The 12,085-nt window shown below is 44.0% G+C and overlaps 1 protein-coding gene across 1 annotated transcript in view; it reads right to left on the bottom strand.

The window, feature by feature from the left end:
• Positions 1-1,151: 1,151 nt before the first annotated feature.
• The window catches only part of map3k22 (mitogen-activated protein kinase kinase kinase 22), a 37,514-nt gene continuing 26,580 nt past the window's right edge, over positions 1,152-12,085 (bottom strand). Inside the window, exons 10-18 of the mRNA XM_075452735.1 lie at positions 11,664-11,737; positions 10,545-10,606; positions 9,051-9,122; positions 8,335-8,487; positions 6,898-7,046; positions 6,653-6,784; positions 5,609-5,738; positions 4,172-4,349; positions 1,152-3,270 (exon numbers count right to left, since the gene is read on the bottom strand). Of these exons, the coding sequence (XP_075308850.1) occupies positions 3,042-3,270; positions 4,172-4,349; positions 5,609-5,738; positions 6,653-6,784; positions 6,898-7,046; positions 8,335-8,487; positions 9,051-9,122; positions 10,545-10,606; positions 11,664-11,737 (1,179 nt within the window). The 3' untranslated portion in view covers positions 1,152-3,041. The remainder of the gene's footprint in view (positions 3,271-4,171; positions 4,350-5,608; positions 5,739-6,652; positions 6,785-6,897; positions 7,047-8,334; positions 8,488-9,050; positions 9,123-10,544; positions 10,607-11,663; positions 11,738-12,085) is intronic.

The following is a 12,085-nucleotide window of genomic DNA, read 5'->3' as shown; positions in this document are numbered from 1 at the left end:
ACTGTTCCTGAGATGCGAACTACCCCAACAGAATAAACACAATTTTGAAAAGCAACCTCAGGGAGGGGTCTCCTGCTGGTGCCCAGAGTCAGGACTAAACAAGGTGAGGCTGCGTTTCAGTTTTATGCTCCTAACATCTGGAACAGCCTTCCAGAAGATGTGAGACAGGCCTCAACTCTGACAATGTTTAAATCCAGGCTGAAAACAGTTCTATATAGCTGTGCATATGACACCTGAAAGTATTTTATCTGCACTCTGCACTCTTCACTTTTAAATTATTTAATTAATGATTATTTTTAATGGGTTTTTTATTTTTTATTTCTTTTTAATGATTTTATTGCCTTCTTGTGATTTTATGTAGCTGTAAAGCACTTTGAATTACCTTGTGTACGAATTGTGCTCTACAAATAAAATTGCCTTGCCTTGCCATTTCCCCCAAAACACAACAACGACACGAAAAACGCGACGTTTAATGAAGCAATATTTCAGGAAAACAAAGGGACTATTGAGGCAACATTGCAAAGCAAAGGTTTTACTAAACACAAAAAGGGACATTTGCCATATTCAGTAATACGAAAACGATCTCTCTTTATTACAAAAAAAGAGAAAAATAGTCTTCCCCATCCACACATATAAGAAAAGAAATGTCTTTTAAAGTATCCATGTTGACACAATGTTCATAAGCCAGCCTTATAAAACCAGATTTGCTAGGAGTTTGAGTAAAATGTATTATATATTTAATGTGTGTGTGAATTTGTTTTTAATGTTGTTTTTTCTTTATTTGTTCTACTTTTGCTTTGGTGTCCTTTTCTGTGCAAAGAAGAATGGACAACATTGAAGGCTTCGTGGTTTAAGAGTGTGCTTCAGACAGAGGCCTCTTCAGCTCTGCTGCCACAAAAAAAGTAGTACAGGGGGTTCATTCCTGCCCACAGCTTTATTATTTGTCAATATACGCTGTGACAATAAAGTTTCCATTTAGGGATTAATTAAGTATTTTTCAATTTGATTTAGCTTGTTTTCCAATATAATTACCTCAGGGCAAAGTAACTAATATATAATGAAAGTGCTAAGTGTGGATGAAACTGGAATGAGAAAAAAAGCCAAACTTTTCCAAAACCTTTCACCAACATGATAGGAATCACACAACAAAACAGTCTTAGACCTTTGATTTATTAAGTTAAATGTACAAAAGATCAGTGACTTGATACATTACATGTTTCAAGGCTTTGTCATCAAGACCAAACAAATTCTGTCCCAATCAAAAGCCTCCCAGTCTTTTCACACTGCCTGCCGGCTCTCAAAGAGACATTCATCCATATTCCTGTTGAGATCACAGTACAGTCTACTGTATAATGTAGCTATTTCATCAAATTTGTATATAATGTAAAAGAAACTTCATATAAAAGTGCAGAACAACATGTATTTACAGTATAATAGTTTTTTTTCATATAAAAGAAGTTCAGCAAGTCCTGGGTGTGCTCTCTACTGAACAGCTGCTTGCCTAGCTAGGAAGCTCTCCGCTTTGGCAGTTGAACGTTTGTGTTTACAAGCAGTTTCAGGTAAGGCACTGACAAGGGTTAAAAAGATTTGATCGTTCCTTAAGTGCCACTGTATTACAGCTAGTCATCGCTCCTCTGATAGTTCCCTAGCTAAAGTTTTTCGTCTTCATGTTAAAGAATCCAGCGTTCAATTCCAACCTCGATGCTTTCAGACGATCTGTGATGGTATGCTTCAGCTCTGTCGGCGTTGTACAAAGTTAGATGTGCGGGTCAGGTCATAGAGTGGCCTGCTCGAATGGTGTGGGAAGCTTAAGGAAGGCATAGGGGCGAGCGGATTTCGAACTGAACTTGCAACAAATACATAAAACAAGACACTTCCTTCAATCTGCTTTCATGATCGTTGCAAAGCAAGGCGCCGATGCGTCTGATTCGGTCTGTGCAGTCGACAGTGCACACAGCTGCCGTAAAACAGAAAAGGCTGCAGGGCTCTGAGGTGACAAAAAGTCCAATATGACTAATACTGCATGTTAACATCGAGTTCTCTGTCTCTTCTTTTTATTTTTCTTTGGCAACTTGTAAATGGAAAGAGGCTCACCACAAACGACGGTGGGATGAAGGTCCTTGACCCCAACAGCAGTGTTGGTATTGCTTAAAAGACATTGCACGCGAATGCCAAAAAAAGTTTGGTTTTGTTTTTCTTTTACATTGGAATACAGTTCTCACCAGGGGTGTTAGAAAAAATGCGTCGAATAGAAAAATATCTCCTTCGTAGATTATCTTGCATGTGTAAAAGTCTCAATGCATGATATCAAAAGTGCAATGTTGACAATCCTTCTAATAGGGGGTTGTGAGTGCTGTGAAAGCAGGGAAAGGGCAACCCTCTATGATGTTAGAAAAAAACAAAAAAACAAACACATTCTGACTTACAAATTCTTACTGTAAGGCGTTGACGGAAATACATTTACATTTTCTAGGGTGACGATAGAAATCTCATCCGCGAGGATGAATTTGCGTGTGTCCTATAAAAATATTTCACCAATCTTAAGAAGTCAAAACTGGTGTATCGCAGTGTCTACTCAGTCCGGAGACACTGTGCTGCGGCAGTAAATGCATGTAAAGTGAGACCCAGAAAGCTTGAGGCACCACTTCCCTCTAACTTTGGCTACTTTTCCTACTCTTGTTAAAGGAGAGCATTCTGGAACTTTTGAGACTGTCGAGTGTCCTCTCGTCAGCCCCCTTATGTGGGAACACAAAACGATGCCTTGGAGGACTCTGCAGGTCTTGACAGCAATCAACCTGGCGTCGCAGGGAGTTGTCTGGGTTGAGCTGGTTGGTGAGAGACGCAGGGGTCCTGACAAGGCAGACACTTGTGATCGATGACAAGGCTTGGAGAGTTGGAGTGTTGCTGAGCCCTGTAGCCAGGTGACGAGAGGAGGAGGGGACCCTGGGGGCGGGGCGGGGCGGGCCGGAGATGAGGGGACGTGCTGGGACCACAGGGGCCTCGCAGGCAGGGAAGGGGACAGGGATGGTTGCCCACAGGCCTCAGAAGCTGCCCTGGACAAACGGGTGACTGAGCAGAACATCCGCGGTGGGCCGCCATTTCTCCTCCACAAAGACTTGCCGTAGGAAGTCCCTGCACGCGTCGGACACACTCTCTGGAAGCATGGGCTTTGTGGGCTGCGTGGCGATCTTAAAAATGGCTGCCATGGCCTCATACTCGGACCAAGGAGGTTTTTGAGTCAACATCTCAACAACAGTGCAGGCGACACTCCTGAAAAAAAAACACCACAACAACAAAGATGAATCTGTCTGCAGTTCTGAGGGTTACATTTATACACGGTCTCCATTTTGGTCAATTTTATCAAGGATAGATACTTGGCTTATACATTTGAAATATTCTGCAATTAAATGCAACAACTCCAACTATTCAAATTCCACAGTTAAAGTGATATTTATTCATGTATTTATTGAACTTTCTTTCCTTTAGTGGGATTGTGTGAGTATTTATTGTGGTCAGTATCGACTCTCCTCCCCTGGTGGTTGATCTTGTGACCAACACATGCTTGTTCAGGCGGGTAAACCACTCATGGGTGAGAATGAGTTAACACCAGAACACCATCTTCGGTGGAGGAAATAGTGACAAAGTGCACGATTGTGCGATACAGATGTTACAGTGTTCACTACAGATTCACTACAAACAGCATGTGTGTGAACCACTGATATTTTTAAGGCGTTATTGGTTGTGGTTAGATGGTGAAAACTCTTCCCCTGTTCTGAGTAGCTCTTAGCTTCGCTTCCCCATCGAAAATCCACCCCGATTGTTCAAACTGCTGCTAACCACTGACTGCTCATAAGTACTTCACACAACCCTATTTAAACATTAAACATTGCTTAAAAGCCAACACTAACGCTGCCAAACTTGTGCTTTTTACAGTATGAACAGTATGAATTTTATAAATATATGCATACTGTGGTACATTATATCACTTTATATAGATGTTTATGTTGCATTCTTCAGCTGTAATATCTCTGTTGTGTGATTAATTGCTCAGATACAGAGAACACAGATTACACACGGTGCTCTCCACCACGATTGTGTATTTTTATGCTGAAGGGGTCTGTTATCCCCTCTGGGCCTCATTCAACCTGTTTCAGCCTGATCGTAAACTTACCATACATCAGCTTTCCGGCCATATCCCTCCCCATTTATGACTTCTGGGCTCATCCAGTAGGGGGTGCCAGTGACAGACTTGATCCCTGTACCAGAGATGCAGATGGTCTGGAGACGCTTGCTGGCTCCAAAGTCTCCAAGCTTCACATTCCCCGTGGAGTCTCTCAGGATGTTAGCACCTGGTGGAACCAAACAAAATGAGCTCAGCTATTCAAGAGTCTCCGGAGAGCTGTCAATATCTTTTTAAGGGGGTACAGAGCTTGGAGGTACAGTTAATGTGCTCGTGAAGTTCCTGTGCCAGCACGTCAACTGGCTACAGGGGAAAGGTTAACTTTTCCAACGCCAAAATATGGACAGAGTTATTTCTAAAATGCCAAAGGAGATCTTGAAGCTGTTGGTAGAAAAATACTACACTCCTTCGACTCTACAAAATACCGAAGTTTATATTTCCTTTACTTTGGGGAAAATGCCTGGTTGGCTTACACAAATCAGAAACTCAATTACTAAGTAAACTGCTCCACATAAGACAGATCAAGCCTCAACACCCTCTCTCCTCCTTCCTCCGCATTTTTTCCGACATGTAGCCGCGTCCATCCCATTTCCTTCAGGCACACCACTTATTTGATCAGTGACTAATGTGCACCACTTGCCACTCACCCACCAAGGGATTAGAGGGCTGCAAAGTAGAGGTAGAGAGACTAAAACTGCAACCTTTACAGCTCACTTCTCAGGCCGTTTCCACTGTTTGCATAGTTGTTACATATAGAGCATGTAAGCATGCGGGGGCCTTCTAATAAATCAGGGCATTAACATTTCTGTGACTCTTTGGAACATAAAATTTACAGTCATGTGTAATGTCATGGCTGTGATGCCAAGCTCCAGTCAAAAAAACCCACAAGAGCTGACATCCCTTTTACTGCAAAAAGAGGAGCTGTGAGATGAGGTGAGCTCAAGGCGGATTTTACACACGCAGAGCATATTTTAAGTGGAAAAAAATCCCACCCACGCTCCCTCTCATAGAGCCTGGTTGTGTCCCATGTGAGCCACTATCTTTTTTCCCCACCAGACGGTACATTTCCCTCTTTTCTGGCCGGAGTTTGACGAAGCAGCGACTCCCAGAGCTGCGGGCAGCAAAACTAAAGCCTTTTCCGTCCGGTGTTGAGCATTTTTAGACCGGACAGTTTCACCAGCGCGAAGCCTAATATATCTCAAAGGGGTGTTCAAAATAGCACATTTTTTCCAGGCTCATTCTGAATGACCAAATGAGGAAACGTCAACTAGGATAAGAAGAATCATTCTGAAGTTTTCTCAGCAACAGTTGAAGCAGCAGTGACCATATATCTTAAGATGTATGCCGCCGTTCACGTGTGGGTGTTCGTTGGCTACCAATCCAACCAAGAGTCAACTTTGACCTTTTTAAGTTTGCAGTTTGAGTTACCTTTGATGTCCCTGTGTACAATCATGTTGCTGTGCAGGTAGGAGACTCCCTGGAGGATCTGTCTGGTGTATCTTCTAGTCACTTTCTCTGTAAGAGCTCCGTAGGCTTTCAACTGGTCCTTTATTGAGCCCTGGAGAGACAACACGAGAGAGGCACAAAGTCTTCATGAATATTAGTGAGCGTGAGGTTGAAGAAAGTGATTACTACAGCCAGAGCGCCTTCACTACTGACACGCTCAAGTGGAGTTATTTTGGTGTTTGGAAAAAGCAGCCACCAAGCCAATTTTCAAGTACAAAAACCTCATATACAAACACACAAAGTGCGGAAAGAAGTCCGCCTGATACTGAGTCCAAACTGCCCCGATGTGCTGCGTTTCCTTTCATTTCCCGTCTGAAGTTCCTCCCAAGGAAATCTCGGGAGTAAAGACCTGATCCAATAAACCTGTGACGCACTTTTTGGTGAAAACAAAACATCTCCCTTTTAATTTTCAGCCGTCAACGAGACACCTTAGCAGCTCTCTGCCTCTCAGAGGGACGCCCCCCCTTCCCAGCCTCGTCCGCTCTTCCCCCCGGACCACTCAAGTGTTATCGGTCAGCAACAGCAGTGCAGCCGTGTTGCACAGTCATACAAAAAAAAACTTGGCTTCATCGACTCCTCTCTTACCTCCGCCAGCTCTGCTGAAACATAAACATTTCCACTTTCCAGACAATGTGTGACTAAGACACTCAATGGCGCTGAGAAATTAAAAAAAACAAAACAAAACAAAACAAAAAAAAAGCTCAGGAAATAATGAAAACAGGCTCCAGGACACGGTCCACAGGCGACAGTCACTCATTAAAATGCTCATTTAGTGAGAAAGCGATCTCATAAAATGAGCAGTTTTGATCACATTAACCACTGAGTGCAGGTTCGCTGACAGCTGGTGACATTTCCAAATAGCTTTCAAGCAGATGTGGACAGTACGGGTTTGGTCTGATGTTAATCTGTCGCAAATGACTGACAAAAGACAACATGCATGTAGACATTATTCTGCAGAATACACACCCCGGGCATGAACTCCACAAAAATGGTGAGTTTTCTCTGTTCCAGGTCCCGAAGACAACCGTAGTACTGAACGATCCGATCATGTCGCAGATTCTTCAGCAGCTGAATTTCACACTCCAGAGCGTTCACTTCCTGCAGAGAAAGAAATTACTTCATTACTTACCGATCATAAAATCCCTTCGTCTTATGCCAGAAATGCGTGCAGTGAGCGCCTCATTCCAAACAGATGTGAGCACATCGCTCACCTTGCTTGTTTCCTGACAGTCCGGATCAAAGGGCACCTGCTTGGCGGCCAGCTCCCGGCCCGTGTCGGCATCATAGCAGAGGTAGACTTCCCCGAACGCCCCCCGCCCCAGGAGCTTTCCCTGTCGCCAGTTGACTGGCGCCCGCGGTGCTGCAGAAACACAACACCAGATGAAAAACCACCAATAATTCATTTGGTTACTAAGCCCCCAAAGACAGACAGCAACATCATGATATACAGCCTGAGTGTACACCAACACTGAGGCTGTAAACTGTAACTCACAATAAACCTCACCAGACAAGACGTCAAATCCACTGCAATTTGCTAAATAACTCCCACTGCAAACCCTCTCAGACTGGGGGAAACCCTAGATATCACAGACAGGCAGTCAAACCACAATCCGCCAACACAAAGTTGTCAAAACCTAGAAAGATCATCTCGGCAGCTCGCATCCCCTCAGGCCCAGACTCTGAGACTTTGTTTTGGACTTAGCAGGCTTCTTTGTGGCTGTGATAAAACTGTTTGGTTGTGTGTGGGTGAGAAAAACACCAGAGACTGGGACGTCGACCACAGACTGCTGAGCCGAGCCTTGGCAGCATGACAAAGACAGATTCTGGGCAAACGGCACGTAGAGACTTAATGAGGACAGATGTCATCAGTGAGCTTAAGACATGGACCGATCTGGATGATGAGGGGGGAATTATGCCTGCTACGACTTACAGTATTAGTATACATCACTTCTACTCCTTACTCTGTGTAGCTAAGAATTAAAATAGATTTGACAGCCATTGGAAAACAGATTATCCCTTGATTTGCTTCTACCCATTATGGCAGAACACATCTGAACTTATTCACCGTTTCCAACTTTTATCTATATTTTGTTGAAGAAAGTCTTTCCCACCTATATCATAAAATACATCATCACATCCCACATCTTCCACCACTGAGTTATATATCATCAGTCTGTAATGGCTCACTCACTGCAAAGGGAGTAAAATCTAAATTAGAAATATTTTGATCCATCAACAACTTAGCTTGGAAACAAATTCAAGTAAAGGCTCAATAAAAAAGCAAATGTGTCAAATGCTTCCAATTCCAGGTTCAACTTTTTTTCTGTTTCATGTAAACTGAAAGTAAATCTTTAAATACATAAATAAATTTGGGCTGTAATGACTCCTTGACATCTTGGACTTTCGGTAAACTACTTGTTATTGCTTCTACAGACAGCACCGCGATGTTTGACGTACTCTTGATGGGAGGAAGAAAATAATATGATTTTACAGCATTTACCTGAGGACTAAAAGTTAGTGGTCATCCACAATTAACATCAGTCTCTAAAGAGGTCCAGTATGTTAGTATCTTTGTGTTTTCCATTTTACTCTTCAGCACTCTGTCCCGCTTGCTGTAAAAGCTGGAAGCTTCAAAATGAAATACTTACATTTTGTTGTGCCACGCTGGCAGCTTTTGCCCAGTGAGCGCAGGTCGCTGTACTGCAGCGTGCTGTCTCCATTATAGCTGCGTGTACGACTGGAGGGAACCAGCTGAAAAAGGTTCTCCTGCGGCATGAAGCTGCGCGGAAGTGTCCTGCGGCCTGAAAACACACACATTAATTAAACTAAATACATTTTAAAATAAAAACAGGCATATTAATGACTCTACCTACACAGGCCACGGCATCTGCGTTTATATTGTGAAGCTGCTTTCACACAGTTACTTCATACAGGTTGTGCATAAAGCGACCAAGACTTTCGGGCCGGCCAGAGCCTCTCACCACTTTGTCCCGCTTCCCCTCAGACAGGAAGCAGGGCGCTGTGTTTTTATACAAGTTCGGGTTCACCACAGGGAGACGTAAATCATTGCTAACCAAGGTTAGCCCCTGAATAAGCAATTACAAGCAGCTGCCTGGACCAGCAAGGCTGCACTCATTGTGCAAAATTCAAGAAAAATGCCAAAGCAGCCAATGATATTCCACAATATTTCATGAAGTTAAAAAAAAAAAAAAAAAAAAAGGGAGGAGGCTGCCTTTAAAAATCTGCCCAGATGCGGTCTGGTAGTGGTGTGTGTCTGTGTTGTCCTGTAGACATAGTAACATATCTGTTTAAGCTGTGCAATAATGGTGTTGTTGTTATTGCTCTAGTAAAGCTGGTTTCTTACGATCTCCATAATCCTTGCTGCGATTGGGCAACTGGAACTGGCGTGGGAAAGTCCCTCCTTTCCCATGGCGACCTGAAAATGGAGCAATTAGGCACAAAAACGGTATGTCAGAAAACAAATCATGAAAGCTTGAACAATTAGCCTCATATTTCAAATCGACTCTGCACTGGTGGCACCCGGCTTTACGGTCACGTGTTCATACACTTCTCATTTCCATAGATCGCATCTGACACGTGCTATATCTGCTTGTGCTCATCTCTGCATGTCAAATCAAAATTGAGTTCAGCGTCAGAAAGGAGCACAGCTTTTCACACATGGAGCAGAGCTGTTGTATCGCCTCATTGCAACCAAGGCAGAAAACGGAAAACAGCCCATGTGTGCGAGCTCAGTCCTCGCTCTGAGCGCAGCGGAGCAGTAACCAAAGGCAGGTGGGGAGCGCTGCTGACGCATGCGAGCGCCGACACTCGCAGCACACGCACTAAAAGGAGAGGACCGGAGCCACTCGCAATTGAAAGCAGCTGTTCTGTCAGATGATTGCCTCCCCTCGCGCTGTTTTTGTGGCCGTATCCCATGGAGACGGGAGTTATTTTTTTTCTGTTTGGCAGCACGGGATGGAGAGGAAAAATCTACTCACAGGGAATGATAAACAAACACTGTAGCCCTCAGCAGGAAGGGCCACACAGCTTTACATCTGGGAAGGGGAGTGCATGTGTGTATATTTGGCTGTGCAAGCACGTGCACGAGTGCCCAAGTGAGTCCTTGAGTACTGCTGCAGCTATATGGAGCTCTGTGTACATAATATGCAGCAGTCCCTGTTTTTTTTTTTTAAATAATATACAGCAGTGTGTGTGTGTGTGTGGTGGGGGGCAGAGCAGGAGAAAAAGAAATGAGCAGATTGAGAGAACTGCTGTGTTCAAAAGGGTTAATGCGGCGTTATCTATCATTCTGCGCTATTTGATCTGCGTTCTGAAGGAAAGGGAACAGACGGCGACCCGAGGGACAAGAAAAAGACGAGCAGGGGGGGCTTCAAATACCCCACTATTAAAAAGTGGGGTAAAAAAAAAAAAGACATAAAGAGATGTGATGAGAGGGACTAAAGGTAAAAAAGAGGCTATGGATAAAAGGGTCCACAGTGTGTGGAAGATAACACTAGTAGAGTTATGGTACTATCCAACTCCTCTCACCTCCCTGTGAAACACAAGAGATACAACCAAGATGTTAACTATATTCACCGTAGCCTGTAGCTTCTTTTAAGTATATACTCGCAGATGAAACTGTCAAATAGTAAAGTCTCCTTCCCCATTGTAACCTCTAACACTTGTAGAGGGGACACATTTAAAGCAGAGGTTTTTCCTATAAAGCTTAATACGTGGCTATTATTAACACAGAAAAAAAGACAGCTTTGTGATAACGAACAATGTTTCTGTCTCGTACGAGCAGAGCATTAACTCAGCAGCAAAGCGGAGTGACGGCTGCACGTCTGTCCTTGCTTACCTTTGTATTCATAGTTGAGGTTCAGGTAATTATTGTCACGGTTGTTCTGGGAGAAAGGAGGGCTGAAATGACAAAGAGAAAAGGGGGGAAAAGTTGTAAAGTCGTGCGCTATTTCAGTCGGTAATTCCCCTTATCTTCAAAACAGAGCCTGGCTCCAGCTGCTGTTCTGCAACTTCAGAGTGGGCTCGACTGTAGAGAGGCGCACAATGCCTCAAAACGGCTTTTTGCATTCAAAGTAGTTTTCTGCCGGCCACGTTTGATGTTGAAAAACAGAGCGCTGAACTGGAAAAGATAAGTTGAGAACCTCTCTGTATCAGCAATGAAACAATGAAAGTTAATGCTGGTGCTTGGCTGGACTGGCAGCAAAACTAATTGCCCCCCCCCCTGAAACCTCCACTCTCCCTGGCCATTTGTAAGCAACCCCGTCCAGACGATCCGCCAGAGAGTGACGTCTCTGTTGACCGCAGGGCGGCGCGGGGCCACGAGACCCTGGATAAGGGGCACGCATGCCCGTTCGCAGGGAAAAGTTCCATGCACTTGTTTCCTGCCATTGTTCTGCAGCCCGGAGCCCTGATAAGCCTCGTGCAGGTAGAACTGTTTCCGTCCTACTCTCACAGCCTCGCTCTTGCTCACTTGTGCTTTGCCTTTGATTCAGATTCAGTCTTTCTCTGTCCTCCGACTCTCCACTTCACACATTTCCCGTTTTCTGGCTCAGCTTTTCCTCTCATCCAGCATGTTCTTGTTCACTCTGTCACATCTCCCACTCAGTCACTGCTTTTCTGGCCTTTGTGATAACAGAGGAATCCAGGCGTCCAGATAAGAGTTGTGTCTCTATGGCAACAGCAAAATGACCTGATTTCTTTTCCATACAGCAAGCCCAGGGGAGGTCAAAGAGCTAAGCTTGCCTTAAGGACCATTTACAAACTTCACTGAGAAGCTCTGGTTGCTTCTGCGGGCGTGTTTGCATAGCGCGCACATCAAGAATTTCTGTGACGCAATCCGAGGCTCATATCAATTTAAATAACATGCATGTGTTCGACATAATTCCACACAGACGAGGGCCATAACTCTCACACACACACACACACACACACACACACACACTGCGCGACGACTCACCTGTCCAGTGCTTGATCTATTGATTGGCAGCTGCTCGACAGCGAGTTGTCCGCACTCCCAAAGGGATCCAGCATCTGACAAATACAATAACAGAGGGGTCATGGTCACAGAGCGTACAGTCATGTGAGCAGTGTCTGCACAGTAATCATGCCTCTGAAATGCTATTGCACTCCAGTGTACGGAAAGAGATTATACAAGCAAATGTCCCACGGCTAAATGCAATTTTATCAGAACTGTGATAATAAAATATCACTAAAACTAATGGGAAAGATAAAATAAACATATCGAGTAGGTACTGAAGAGGTCATAATCAAAATACCCCGAAACAGTTAAGACTAACAAACAAAATCTAAAAGTTCAGTTTGGGATATTCGCTTCGAAGTTTAAGGTGAAACATTATAGGTAAAACCTTTTTTTTTTTT

The sequence above is a fragment of the Odontesthes bonariensis genome, chromosome 20 (genome assembly GCF_027942865.1).
Source record: "Odontesthes bonariensis isolate fOdoBon6 chromosome 20, fOdoBon6.hap1, whole genome shotgun sequence".
Lineage (NCBI taxonomy): Eukaryota > Metazoa > Chordata > Actinopteri > Atheriniformes > Atherinopsidae > Odontesthes > Odontesthes bonariensis.
This window is presented reverse-complemented; position numbering and strand designations above follow the sequence as displayed.